Source organism: Pezoporus wallicus, unplaced genomic scaffold, assembly GCF_028554395.1.
Source record: "Pezoporus wallicus isolate ANWC-B61680 ecotype Strahan unplaced genomic scaffold, APGP_CSIRO_Pwel_v1 contig_7293, whole genome shotgun sequence".
Lineage (NCBI taxonomy): Eukaryota > Metazoa > Chordata > Aves > Psittaciformes > Psittacidae > Pezoporus > Pezoporus wallicus.
In genome coordinates, this window is record NW_026637242.1 from 1,306,818 (window position 1) to 1,322,199 (window position 15,382).

The 15,382-nt window shown below is 39.3% G+C and overlaps 1 protein-coding gene across 2 annotated transcripts; it reads right to left on the bottom strand.

Annotated features, from left to right (window-relative positions):
- Positions 1-4,600: 4,600 nt before the first annotated feature.
- CTXN3 (cortexin 3) lies at positions 4,601-14,800 on the bottom strand. Of its 2 annotated transcripts, XM_057404395.1 has the most exons (3): positions 14,667-14,800; positions 13,498-13,597; positions 4,601-5,210 (listed from the first exon to the last, which is right to left on the bottom strand). In XM_057404395.1, the coding sequence occupies exon 3, from the start codon at positions 5,164-5,166 to the stop codon at positions 4,873-4,875; it is 294 nt and encodes a 97-aa protein (XP_057260378.1). In that variant the 5' UTR covers positions 5,167-5,210; positions 13,498-13,597; positions 14,667-14,800; the 3' UTR covers positions 4,601-4,872. The 2 variants fall into 2 exon arrangements, with proteins under 2 accessions (XP_057260378.1, XP_057260380.1); XM_057404397.1 differs by lacking the exons at positions 13,498-13,597; positions 14,667-14,800 and adding an exon at positions 9,674-10,075.
- Between the last annotated feature and the right edge of the window lie 582 nt (positions 14,801-15,382).

Below are 15,382 nucleotides of genomic sequence, written 5' to 3' on the forward strand. Positions count from 1 at the left end.
GTTATGAAGTTGGTGGGATAGCAGCACTGCACCAAATCCCCCAGTTCCCTTGGAGAACTTGCACCGGTCTAAATAGCAGGTTGGGTGCATCTGCCTCACCACCAGCTCTCCTACAATAAAACGGGATTTATACAAAGTAGAAGGAAGTGTGATAGGACTTACTATATTATAAAATTATATCAGAAGTGAAGGATGCATTTCCTACTCCTGTGTAAACTAGTACAGTGACCTCAACACAGGACAGAAACCTATGCTTCACAGATCCTACCGTAGCACTGATAACTTCAGAGATGAAATCTCCTTTGTCCCTGCCTCCAAAATGATCTTTCACTCTTCGCTGCTCCTTCTCATGAAGTTAACAATGTACCCAATGCATGATGGGGATTGATTAGTTGGCATGCCAAGAGGGAAAAAAGAAAAATTACTATAGTGTCAGCTGCTTTTACTGTGATCCTGAGAAAAGAAGAGCCATGAAAGCCTCACATATCAATGCTGCAGAAATGATACCAAATGTATAAAAAAAAAACAGTCCAAAACTTTGCTGCAGAACTCCAGAAGCACTGAAAACAGGACGCAATATGTGGGAAATCAACAGCTTTATCTTCACACAAATTACATCAGTATGATGCCACCTTTTACAGACTAATCACATTTCAATAAACCAGGATTAAAAAAACCAAAATATTTTATGTTGGAGAAAATACCAGTCATGGCCGCAGACCCAGTCATGCTGTAGATTAAGGGTTTTCAGTTTCTTTTGTGCAGTTTTGGAGGTTTTCAGGCTGCTTCTCAATGGTCACTGACATAGGCAAGTTTGTTGACCTTTGAACCAAATGGAGTATAAATTCCTACCAAATAGTCTCCAGATCAGAACAGAGTTGCAACACCTACGCTAGACTTGCAAGTGTCCTAAGACACCACATCTGAGACATGTAGACCTAGTATCTCTATGTAGAGCTGCAAACCTGCAAACCCCCTGTGTAACAATCTTATTAGACTCACAAGGCCATGGAGACACACATCAGATACCTCCAGGCTTTCTGGGGACATTTGTGGTAAAAGCTGACTATGCTATGCTCCACAGACGGCTCTCTCAAAATCAAGCATTACACATTTGCTCAGAATACATAGCAGGCAGGAAATAAAAAAAAAAAAGTAAAACCAAGATGAGTTTCTATTTACACTTCCTCGTATGTACACAAAAAATCCTCCTCTTGGAAACTTTAAACTCCATTCAACTGTATAAACCCCATCTCTGGCAAGGGAGAAGTTTGCTGCCAACTGCATCAGTTGGTTGGTGGTTCTTTTTCTCTCTCAGCACAGCTGTACTGCTGGATCCCAACTTCACCTGCCTTTAAAAGAGAGCCCAGATCCTGCTATTTGCATGGCAATGACAAATAAATTTCACTGGAGGTGCAGCGTGTGTGTACATATCCAGCAGTAACCCCTACATGGCTCTTGCAACGTGCACTGAACTATGGGTTTCTGTGGCTGTACCATTCCTGACACCTGAGCTAATTTAAAGATAGTTCATGTCTGCACAAGTTGCACACAAACCTCTGATTGCAGTGGAGAAGCAGCACTGGAGCTGTTCTTGCACACATGCACCCCAGATGTTGCTGAGAACAGATTCCCAGCTCAGCTCTATGCTGTTAGGTCAGCACTTCATTTAAGGGTCATGTCCAAGATGAAAAAGTCTTGAAATCCCCACTGGAGTAAAACAGCTTTAGTCCCTGGTGTTTACCAATACAGAGTCTTATCTCTGTCCTTATTTGGCTTTATCTCTCCCCAGTAGCCCTTTGACTTAAACTCCTTGTAGCTAGATTAAACAAACTAACATAAATGTATTTATTAAAAAAAATACACATATTCCTTCTTTCAGTGCAGTATATAAGAGTGTATTTGTTTGAAATGTATCAAGAAATATTCTTTTAAAAGCATTTTTTAAAGATTGCACAGGATTTTCTACAGAAACTGATATATAAAAGCCTATACTAGAGTGATACACAGCTGCAGAGCTGCCTTAGCAGATCTGCATTAGCACACAGACCCTCCCTTTCCAGGCTCATTAATATTTCAGTTCATTCCACAGTGAATACATGTTTTTCTGAGGCACAGTGATATGCCAGAAGCTACATTGTGGATTGGAATAATAGTCTTTCCATTTGAAGTCTGCTCTGGTCTCTCCAAGCAAATGAAAAGTGAGCTATCTTGAAACTGAATCACCAGCATGTCTTTAGAAATCATCTGTTAGCCTTTGAAAGAGCAAAGGAAAAAGACTACTGCCGGGGGGAAACTGGTCTGAACTTCCTATCTTTGCTATAGTCAATTTAGCAATATCCACAGATAGGCTGACTTAAAGTGACTGCCCAGCAGTATTAAATTCCCCTTAATAGACTGACTTACCCCAGTGGTTTACAAAAATATCTTCCTGGAATGCTTCCAAACATACCAGCGATGCTGGCTGGCTAAGCATCCAAAATAGTCCTCAGTTAGCAACTTCCAAACTCCACACAAGAATCAAATTGCTTCACTTGAACACTGTACTACATTCCCTTGATCAAAGTCATCATCTCCCTCTTTGGGTGCAATTAGGGAGGAAAGTCTTTTACTAGAAAATAAAATTTATGGAGTCTTCAACAGACCCTGACACAAGAGAGAAATATTAGAATCACAGAATCATAGAATACATACTCTTTCAGTGTGGCCTCATATTCAAATTCTTATAGGATCATAGAGCGCTTAGGGTTGTAAAGGACCTTTAGATTATCTAGTTCCAACCCCCCTGTCACCGGCAGGGACACCTCACACTACACCATGTCACCCAAGGCTCTCTCCGACCTGGCCTTGAACACTGCCATGGATGGAGAATTTACCACTTCTGTGGGCAACCCATTCCAGTACCGCACCACCCTCACAGCAAAGAACTTCTACCTTATACCTAACCTGAACTTCCCCTGTTTTAGTTTAAACCCATTGCCCCTTGTCCTATTGCTACAGTGCCTAATGAATAGTCCCTCTCCGGCATCCTTCCCAGGTCATACAAAGAAATGAAGTTACTGCTGCTTCATAAATACTGGCAGCACATTTAAAGACCACTGGTGCAATAGGAACCTGTCGTTACCTTTGGGAAGTCATCTGAAAGTTTGATTTTGCTTTGATCTAGGTGCCGTAGGACTGTAGATAAGTAGCTAAAGCTGATACCTCATGGCTTCTAGAGATCACAGCTGCGATCCTGTTCCCTTCTGCCCAGTCTACCTCAAAGGTTACGACCCCTGGAACAAGCTGCACTTGTATTTCAGCAGTGAGAGCACAGCCACTTTCATTCTGCGACCTGGCCAGTGAGCTGTGTTCGGGGGGGATGGTTGCCCTCCTATGAACTGTGATAACCAGTGTGCAGCGCCACCCCTCCTTCCACTGACTCTGCTACAAATAGCTGCAACCTTCAACCAGTGGACAGGACAAGCAGCAAAGGGAAACAAACAGCTCTGACTGTCACAGCTAGAGTCAGAGCTTCAGCTCAAATGAGTCAGCACAGCCCCAGCTGTACTAGCTGTGGGCTGGCTTTGTTTCTCCACTAACAGGCTGCAAGTCAAAGCACAAAGGAAAACTTCCCAACTGCTTGTCGTAAAGTAAAACAGCTAAATCTAAAGCCTTATCTGAAAACAGGCAGCATACACCTTCCCTTCCTCACTCCATGAGATGTTTAAGAAGTCTGGCAGCACTAGACTTTTTTCAAGACTCTTCTCTGTTCAGGAGCGTAGTCTTCTCCCTCCTGGCAGTACATCAAATGCTCTTACCACTATAATATTTCAATGCTGCTAGAGAATGCGTGCAAGCATGCACTTGGACAGTAAGCAGTTCTACCAAGTTTTGTGTAATCTTTAAAATCTTTCTTTCCTTGATCGATCACGTAGGTAGTTTTTTGTTTGCATTGACTTCTAGGTATGGATTTTCATTGTACAGATAAACTCAAAGACATAGATAAAGAAGGTGATGGCTATTTATTGATTCTTAGCACCAATGTTTCAGTGAGCCAATTACAAAAAAAAACAGTGCAGTGTAACCTACACACCAAGTAAATAGACTGAGTGAATGCTGGAAATCATAGCATCATAGAATCATAGAATAATTTGGGTGGAAATGCAGGGTGTGAAACACATGCAAGACTGAAATCTGTTTGCAAAAGCTGTTGTAAGACCAATGCAAAAGCCTATCTTAATAGAAATTAGTTTTAGCACAAAAAAAGACAAAGAAAAGCCAAAATCATTACATATTTTATTTCCAACAAAGATTACAGTCAGTTATTTGTCAGTATTTAAGCACTGGTTAATGCTATGAAAGATCATCTTACTGAATATCTGGGAAAACATGGAGGAATTTCTTTCTCCTGAAGTTCTCCAGCTCTTTCAATCTTATGGTATGGGAAACTTCCTCATTTGTTTTTAGAGCAAAGGAGATAGAGTAAGAAGAGTCTTGTGGAGCTTGAAAAGCTAATTTATTACATTCAGATCATAAAAACGCATTCTTACATCCTTTGTAAGACACGTCCCTCCACAGACTCGTGTTAATGGTAAAAAGGCTATGAAAGAGAAGATGTGCTCTAGTGTCTTACACTACATATTGTTCCAATGAATTCTGAAGAAAAGTTCTGCTAGTGCAACCTTCATCTTTTTCCCAGGGAGAAGATCCAAAAATTTAATTTGCTTTGGTATTTAATTAAAATAAAATTCATTATGTGCGCATTTGTATGTTGCAAGTCCTGTAATGTTTAAAAACTACAAACCAGGAAAAAAAATACAGACATTCCTGGATTTTTTTTTTTTTTTTTTTTAATCAGAGTGATAAATAAGCCTACATACTTTTAAGTCTCTAGGCAAGAGCACAGTCAAACTGGCCTTTCTCCAGCCCATCAAGTCCCTCAGCCCAGGTTGAGGTTGGCATACTCCTGTAAGGGTCAAGGAGAATTCGGAAGCAATGAGCAATGATTCCCAAGAATATAAATAATAAAATCACAAAGGCAAACGCTGTTTTCTGTTCCAGGGTCATGCTGGAATTTGGTGTCATGTTCCCAGATGGCACAAAAGTGGCAGTGAATACCTCTCCATCCGTCATCAAGAGAAGGTGAAATGAATAATCCCACAGTTGCCTTCTTTTCATCATCATTTTGCTGAGGTCAGAGTAGAAGCCATTTAGATGTACTCTGCTATCTGTAGGGCAAAGGGGAAGCAAAGTTAACTGCAAATAGCCCTTTTTTTTATTTACTTCAATACAACTTTCTCATAATGGAGAAAAATTAGATGAAAAGAACTTGACAGCAGGGTCTGTTTGCCTCTGTGTCATATTTGAGACAAGTTAGAAATTCTGCAATGTTCTGTTGGCAGTACAGAATCCAGCCACAAATCTTAAAAGTCGCCCAACCAGAGCTGGCCGTAACCTCTCTCTAACCTACCATGTAATTTGGACTGGAGCAGAACGTTTGTTTCCTGCAAGGGGAAAAATGAGGGGTTTAGCCACAGTGGATAGCACAGAGAAAAGACAAATGTCAAGCCTTGCTGCAGGACAGGCGAGACGTAGTTGATGCTACTCTAAGATGGGTCTGAAAAACACATGTAGTTATGGTTTTACACAATGACCAAAAATGTTTTGAGGTGGGATGGACCAGGACCCACTGCAAGCCAACAAAATGTGTGTGTCCCCACAATAGAAAGCAGCAATCATTCAATGCCTGAAAACATTGAAGCACTAATGAAGAAAAGCCATAAATAATTTGTGTTTCAGAGATTTAGAAAGGCAGCTTGAAGTAAGTCAGGTAGAAATTTATCTCAAGGGCAAATATTTCTAAATGCTTTCTGATGTAAAATCAGATTCAGGCTTACAAACACAGTTAGGAGAAAATGGTTTTTATGTTAGCAGCTCTGCCACATCAAGAGAAATGCCAGGATTTGGGATTTGTTCCTAGACAGCAGTATATACGCTGTGCTACTTCCTGCCTGGCACATCTGCTCCCTTGGCTGTCTATCTGGGTGTCTGTCTACCATTATTTCCTCCTCCTTTGCACACTGGATTTTCCTTCCAGCAGGAGGGAAGCTGGATGCCACAGCTTAAGCATGGTCATCAACACCACTGAAATTACCTGTGAAGTGTTCTTAGGAAAAGAAAGACTTCAAAATTGGTTGAAAGACAACACTGTATTGGCTGAACATGTTGAGTTAATGGAAAGAGGAAGAAAAAGAAATAGAAGAACACAATGCAGTATGTAGCACACACAGAAAAAAACTTCACATCATTATAGCCTTCATATCATATATGCTTCATATCATTTTATAGATGGAATCATTAGACTGATTCCATCACTGGACTGGGATCAGTAATTAGGTGTAAGTAGATTAAGAAAACATGGCAATACTGGGATATTTCTAGGATTATCCTCAAAACTGTACCTTAAACAAAATAGACAAAGTATTAAAGCAACAAAAAATTGGAATTGGGTGGCTGTTATTGCCTGGTGTAATTTATGATGGAAAAGATAGCAAGATCAAAACTGTTATCTTTGTCTTTTGAAAAAGTGTCTCAGCTACCAGCTGATAAAAAAGTGATAGAGAGGATTGTAACAGAGAGAGCTAAAACTTAGGAACAACTGGTTTAATAAAGCCAACATATATTTGGGGGTGGGGAGGGAGTAATATCTGGTGAAGGAAATAATGAATTCTGGCAATAAATAATCTGATTATAAAAAAGAAGAAACATATAAACTGAGTGTACCACTGTGGCACTGATGCTGCAGTGGAGGCCAAAGGTGATGGTGTCCCATTCTAAAAGACCTTTGGCATTCTGATTTTGGAAAGCTTTTCTGTACATACATTATGTCATAGTTTTTAATGTTTAAGCATATGTCCTCAGCTAAACACATATTATACACATGTAACTTTAGTCTTTCCTAAAACTGTAATTACACAATACAATAATTATGCTTGCTTCCACAGATCAGAGTGTTTTAGGAAAGGTTTTCCTGAAATTTTTCTAGGCATTACCTGAATACAGTTAGCAACCATGGGAGAAAATGAAAAAGAAGGAAAATCTGTGAATGTCAGGAAAAATGAACTTTTGATACATTGGTTTTAAATGCCAAACTTAGAACAGACAAAGTATTATGTACACAGCTTTGAAGAAACTTGATTTTGACAATGGATGAGCTTATTAACCACTTCTTTTATGAGAAAATTATGTTTAAATATCCCCACTGATATAAGCACATGAGTACTTGAAAGAAGAAGTTAACTAGCTAAAGACATTAGTTGGGCATATCTACACACAGAAGTAATAAGGCTTGGAAGCATCTTGACAACTCCTGGCTTCTGGTCATTCACCTAGAGCAACTGGTATAAGGGAGTCCACGGGTCCCATATCTTTCTGCCTGCCCATCATTTTCTATTGTGTCAGCAGACTGCCCTGGCACTAAGCATGAGAGTTGCTTTCCAACTGAAAACATTCCCTGTACCATGCACACTGTACATGGCAAACTGTATTTTCTTGTATGAGAACCTGTGCACACCTTGCAAGGGTTCCTCCATCCTTGCGTGAGCTCCATCCTGCCCTGATGGTAGTTATAGCAGGCTGACAGGGAGGACAGGAGCCTGGAAAAGGGTGTTGAGGAGCTGCAGAGAGAGGCAGAAAGGCTCTTCCCCATGGCATGAGGGAGAGTTCTGCTACAGCTCTAATGCAGATCCCAAGAGGCCAAGACAATAGCATGAGTGAGATGCACACTATAAATATACCCATTACAGCACAAAAGCATCCATGCAGCCAAAACAAATAAATAAAAAATACAGATCGTAACAAGGGAAGTGGTAGAAAGCAGATACTAGTAATAATAACAACACAACCTGACTGTGATTCTTTTCAGGTTGTTCCAATCACTAAATGCTGAGCCAAGTTATAGCAGGGGTGGAAGCGCCTCAAGCTTGTTTAAAAATTCATTGATGTAATCAAGATTCCTGTAGGTGCAGACCTGATGCTTTCTTTTTTATTTCACATCTCAAGTAAAATCATAACTGACAGAAAAAACATGTTATCCTTCACTTAAATGTCTAGCCCTGATTTTTTCTTTGTTTGTTTTTGTTGTTGTTGAAGGCAGATGTGCCCCCTTCAGTTACTTTCTGTAATGGATTCCTTGCAGATGTGTTTAATCCTTTGTTTAATGAGTAAACAGTTGCACATCACTACATCTACATCAGGTTGTTAATATAATTTCTCCTTGCTAGTGTGCACACATCCATTAGATAGCTCAATTATAGCTCTCCTTGAGGTGGTGCTTACAGTCTAAGATAGTAAATTTATACAGAAATGAAACAGAGTAAAACTTGCATATTATTAATGGTGTTAAATTGACAGGTTAGTCTTTGGCATATCGTAAACCTTTACAGCCTTCACAAAGTTTCAGGTATTCACCTGCAGCCCTGCAGCTGAACTATGACCACAGGGCCTGGTCAAATGCCACCAAAACATAACTTTTCTGGCCAAGCCACTATTTGAAGTTAAAATGTCACTGGATTAATTAGTTGATAGAGCTATATGCACATTCACCTGAAAGATACAGATTCACAGGACTCTGAATAGTTAAGCTTATTCAAAGATCCTTTAACTGGTTTTTCAGTTATTTTAGCATTTCTTTTGTTTCAAATTTGACTTTAATTGAAAATTGTTGCACATTAAAAGGATTTCCTCAGGGCTCACAGTTTAAAGCTTCTGACTTTGAGAACAATAGGACTGGCTTTAAGATCTGTACCTCTAGGAACAACATATTTACAATTAAACGTGGTTTTGTTCTGCTGTTTAAACTGCTCCCTTTTTATAACCATGTACATAAATTGCATTTTGCATCAATACCCATATGTTTATGTTCTTACTATAAAAGATTTGCATGTTGGTGAGTAGTCACAGCCAAAGAGACTGTAGGAAACCACATACCAGTTTGCTGAATAGAATCTTACTTCTACCCATTTTGCCAGGTTCTGTATTCTACCCGCTCATAAACTTGCGTTATCATCCCATCCCTGCAGCTGCAGTACTCTGAGACACAGAGCAGCTCTGGAGCTGACCTTCAGTTGCCGTAAATTGTTCCAAAACAGTTGGAGATATATTCAGATTAGAATTATTGGCCCTTTGTCTTTAAAAATACTGAGGAACTGGTAATTCAAGAAACCACTGATGACATCCAGGCTGAACTGTGACATCCACAATCTATGTGCACATGGATTCAAAGCAAATGTTTTAACTAAAAATATTAACAATCAAAACAACATACAGAATGACAGAATCTGTTTATTGCTATTTCTTGACAAATCATTCACTCTGTTCCATGTAAATCACATAAAACAAATAGAAAAGCCTCTGAAACAAGCAAGGTCAAAGGAGTAATTTAACTAGCAGAAAACCCTTTGAGTCACAGGGGCCTGCAGCCTGAATAACTAGACACAAGGCCAAGTTTCCTGCTACTGCAGCAAGCTATGCTGTTCTGTCAACTTAATCACCATCTTTCCTACTTACACCTTTGGTCCTGCAAAATTTGCTTGATAAAAATTACAGTTAAGCAACAAACAGCAAGACATTAAAGATCAAGACATTTAAAGAGATTAAACAAGGTATTTTTATCTCTCTTTTAAGTCAATACCCAGAGATTTTCTTTCGCCCTTCTTGTTCACTCAGGATTTACTGGCCTGATCTGTAAGGTCCTGTGACTTAACTGGGTGCTTCACCCCATATGCCTGATATCCAGGTATCCTATATTAGTGGAGCAATTGGTTTTCCATTATGAAATATCTCATGGAATGTAGCAAGCAGACAGCTGTGCCAAGACCATGTGCCTGATTTTCCTATACCACCCATACTAGTTTCAGTGATTACTCACTTCCTTAGCTACAAAAACACATGGCAAGTTTCTTCAGGCTCAAACATCTATACACAAAATATTTGAGAAAAGATATTTCCATGCACTCACAGCTCAGTTGCTGTGATTGACGTTTTAAACCTACCTTAAATAAACAAAATTTGATTACAAAAAGTACCAGGCTAGCAGATTGAATTACATGTGCACTTCTTTTGTACTGAAATGCTTCTTAGGTTCCTTCATACTGTTGCTTGCTGCACCAGAGTCTCTTTCCAACTGTATATATTTGATATATCAGCAATGCCCTTTTCACCTATACTTCATCTTTTTTTCTTACAGATTTGATACCAAGATGCCATTGCCCTTTCCCTGCAGGCACATATCTTCATCATCTCTCAACGGCTTTTAAGGACAGATCTTTGTGTGCAAAGAGCCCCGTGGTGCACTATTCAGTAGTTAATATTGCTAAAGCAAGTTGATGGGGTTAATTTTAGCAATAAAAAATGCTAGAAAGGGACCTGTTATTTTTTTCCATAGACCCCCTCTAATACCATGCACATCACTTTTACTTAATGCACCATGGAATGTTTAAAATGCAGGCTCACCTTTAATGTGTTAATGTACACAAATAATATTTTTAATTCCTCTACATAAGCTGTGTAAGGATGATTTATACAAAAAAAAAGGTCAAAGTTATTCTAAAAACTTGAATTACTCACTGCATTTTCTAGAGTAATTGACAGCTTTTCAGCAGTTACTGAAGGCATGAATCTGTGAAACATCAATATATTTACATCATTCAGGGATCTGTGCAATGGTCTTAAATATGCACCCAAGACTGTTCTCCTTCCTCAGTATACATTCTTCTTTCAAAAAGAGGGTGTACAGATACAGAGGTGACAGTAATGCAACCCTTCTCCACAGTGAATATTTTAAAGGTATAGCAGTAATAGGCTAGCCAAAAATGCTAAAGCTTGTAAAGCCAATAACATGGCTAATATCCTCATGGGCTGCATCCTACATGAATCAGCAAGGTGAAAAATTGTCACCATAACAATCATAAATCCTTACCAAAAGAAATATTTCCAGCTCAAAATGACAAGAAATGGATTTTATACTAGCCTGACATTAGTAAAAGATGAACTGTAATATACTTTTCAGAAAGTAAATAGGAAATACATAACAATATAGTTAGTATATAGTAATTTAATTATTGTTATTTTGAAGTCTAATGTCAGTATTCCTGACCTGGTATGGAGGACATAATAGAGAATATTAGCCAGGTATATGCAATATAAAGATTATAGCTTTATTAAATAAGAAAATTAGACAATCAATTTCTGTGAAACAAATACCTTCATCTAGTAGAGGGGAAACTTGACCCATTTCCCACTGCAGCAGTTAGAGGTTGTTACAAGTATCTTTAGTTTCCATTCTTCTGCACCTTTCTTGTATTTCTAAGCATAAAGGATCAGGGACAGCCAAGAAACTAGCGAATACCCAAGTTCAAAAGCTGCTGTTTGAAGGCTTAGAATTTTACATGAAAAACCACAAACTCGACTGAGAATCCTATTTGTGTGTTAGAAGTAATTAGCTGACAATACTATTGCTTTTTAAAGTGAGGCTATAATTTCAGTTCTGCCTCAGCAACACTTCAATGGATTCTGCTTGGCTGAGTACAGCAGTCGCCTTGCAGCCTGTCTGAAACCATCTTCAGCAGAACATTAACATTCAAAAGGTGTGCCAAAAAATAAACCAACCTAAAAAAAACCCTACAGGATACTCCCATGCCTTTGCAAAGTCAGACCTATAATCTGCTAGTGCTTCTTTCTTCTCTATAGATTGTTGTCACTAATGTGTTTTTTTAACTCCAATTAACACTCTTTTTTCAGTCATTCCAAATAATGATTATAATATCTTACTATTATAATATCTTAATCCTTTATACATCTCAAAATGTAGTGGATTCTATGAATGCCAGTGGTATACTTTCTTCAGAAAATAAACCAACATTGCAGTGGGAGAGGATATAGTCAGTAACATTTAATGCTTAACTTCTGAACTTGTATCTAGGGATTTTTGTCCTGGGAGTTGTACTTGTTTCCACATACTAAAGCTGCCCTTGATATAGTTGCTTTTTATTTTGAGGGAAAATATCTAACTAAAGCGAGAAGGTTCCTGTTTTCCTTTCCCATGAGAAAAATGAAGTCAGTTTTAGAATGTCAGTCAGATAGGCTGATTAAAAAGTGTAAGGGTTGTTTTTCTGAGAGTTTTTACTTCAAAACAAGCAGGCACACATATGCATACATTCACACTGAGACCCCAAACCATTTTAGTGTGATGGAATGTCATCTGTTTTGATTTCTTACAAGGAACTTTAGTTTTAAGATATCCCATATTTTCATAGACCAGAAAAAGAATATGCGATATTATTCTGCTCTCACATTTCCTTCAGGCTTCTGTTATGGACAATAGATTTAAAGCTCACAAGAATTATCTTCCTTTCTCTACCCCTTGAGGATTTTCCTGTGGAAACATTCTTTATCTTAAAACATTAACCTTGCCAACCACATTGTCTTTGGCAGGGTCAACATTATGGTTCATGGGACTATCGTTTTGTGCATGTAGTAGGACAAAATATGCTTGCAGGGATGAAGCAAAGCTGTCACCCAGATTACCACAATGCAGAGATGGTCATTTTGTGGACACCCATGCAGGCAACCCGAGATATCCATGCACTCTGGGTGGTCTGCCTTAAACCCATTGACAGTCTGGCTTTTCATGCCTTACAACCAAGAAGAAAGAAGGAAGCACCTCCTCTTGCTGTCACATAAAAATCTCCATGCAGGGCTCCCTCAGCACCTCGCTCATTGCAGGCTAAGCAGGTAACAAGGGTTATCCAGGGACTTAGGACTGGCACACACAAATATTCTGTATGTGGCAATTACTTGCCAGCAGGTTGCTTTGCAGAGTAGCTATACCTCAGTATAAGCCACAAGCCAGCCTGCAGTATGAATGCATTATGCTCACACCAGGGTATACCTCTGCCACTGAAGGAAAACATTCCAGGAAGGAATTTTCACCTCCTTGTTCTCCTTTGCACACATGGGCACAGGTCAGTCTGATGCTGTGTTCTTCACCCTCCAAATCCCTCAGGATCTATTCCTTTAGACAAGCTTTAAAAAGGGTGTCCTAGAACCCCTTCTTTACACTTCTCTTAATCCCGTCAGCATCTCTTGTTCTGTGACTTTAAAGAGCCAACTTGCAATTTCCCTTTTTAAATCTTTGGGGATTTTCCACTTTCCAAACCTGAGCTTCACACAGCTAGATTAGATCCACCCCATTACTGTACTCTGCAACTTTTGGAACAATAATTGACAAGGTTTAGTAACCCCTCCTTGTCTGGAATACTCATGACAAGACTTGACAAAAGAGGCTGGATTCCATTTCAAGAAGATTTCTGGCATAGGAATTTCATAACATCAGCCAGAAACTTTGTATTTTGTGTGTAAGTACTCTCAACCAAAGTCTTACAGACCCAGTAGCACATTACTGCAGCAGCATTGATCTGTGATCAAGGCAAGCTGGTGTGCTTTCTTGAGGTGTACCTTTTTGTCATGAAGAAACTCTTCATCACACTTTTCCCTTTAAACAATTCTCATTTTAATAGAAGTTGTCATCCACTCAGCTCCCAGAAACTGAGCAACTCTGCAAGAAAAGAAGGAATGATTCATTTCTTAGAAGAAGACAGATCATAAGAGTCTGAATCTGTAATTCAGCAATAAGGGAATTCCCACAGAAGGGGAGGTTTTCTCCTACCACTCTATATGCATTTTATGTTAAGTAGACATTAGATAAAAAAAAAACACAACATCTGAACCTCAGAAAAATCCACCTGGGTTAACACATAAAAGCTCAATGCTCAGTGCTGTTGCCACACTGTGTGAGTTGGACTCCAGAAGAGGCATATGCATCGCTTTTGCTAGGTTTTGGTCCCAGTAAGATTAAAGCAGGAGCCAAGAATCAAGTGGAAAATCTCAGGCATGTCTCTGACCAAGTCAGTCAGAGAGGGAAGACAGGAGGACAGCCTAATAGGGCAGCTATTGGCCAGGGACTACTTTGAGTGTCAGTTTCAGAACTAGATTCTGGTAGTCCCCTTAATGGTGCTTTAGGCAGTTTAAATTTTTGGGTGTGACTTTCGGTTTAATGGATGCTACAGGGTCAGTTCTTGTAGGGCTTGCAACGAGTGCATCATATCCTGGCTTCCAGCCCTAGAGGCTGCAAACTCCTAAATTATTTTATTTGAAAATGGCATGCTTCACATGTGCCTTTGAATGTAAATGATGTAAAATTCTAAATAAATATCAGAAATACATTGGTATTTCAGGTAATTTCCTACAGCACTAGTAATGGGATGAATTTGTATCTCCAGCTATTTAATAGGGAAGTTCCTTTAATTCTCTTCATAGGGAGCGTTTCTCAGCCAGTATCATTAAAATATTTTCCACAGCCTTGGCTTGCTTTGCTGTAGGGTTGTGTTTTAAGAACTTTTTGAAACAAGAAATATGAATATAATTATATATAATATTTAGTGCTTCAGTTCCAAAATTGCTGTCAATTTCAGAAAGTGTAAATAAGCGTAGCCTTTCAGAAAACTATCAGGTTTTGATTAAAAGCCATGAATGCAATCCTGAGACATTCACTGCAATTCAAAAGAGACTCCTGCTAACTTTTTTGTGTGCTTCTATTTTTGTCTACTCACAGATCTGTTACTTACTTTTGAGAGGTGGAGATGGGGACCCTGAAGTCCTGCATTGTACAAAGTCCATCATTGTACAAAGCAGCGACATGCCACACACTCAGTAGCTGGCATCTGTCTTGCAGGTCTTCTGCCACCATATTTAACACAGATGGAAGAGGATAGTGCAGACTTACTTTTTCCTGCGGTTTGCTCTCACAGATGTTTATACTGAGCTCCCATAAACTTCACAACTAATGTCAAGAACTGACTTTCTGAGTCAGGTCTCTAGAGATAAAGTAAGGTAGAAAGATTTCAGCTGATTCAACAGGATTTGCAGCCCAGCACAGCTTCCTCTTCTCCTGCAGAAAAGGGGGATAGGCCACGCATGTTTGGCCCAAGGGTCATGTGTTAAGTTGCTTAATACACTAAATCTTTATTTTCCCCTACAGGAGAATTTAATTGCCACCAACATCTCGAGGCATCCTTCCCTATGACATGTATTTGGCTGGAAGTATGGGCTGATCTTAGCAGGTACTGTGAACATTCTGACCACAGAGTCAGATCAGGCATCTCTTAAACAACGTAGTCTCCCATCCAAACTTTCTCTCTCAGGCCCTGCAGTTTTACCACTGGCACTCCACCACCTCCATCATGAAAGCCATCCTGCAAAATAAGCCTGTTTACTACATTCATGCCCCCACTGAAACCACACTGTGTTTTCAGGGTAACTCCAATGATTTTCTTGTTTTGTG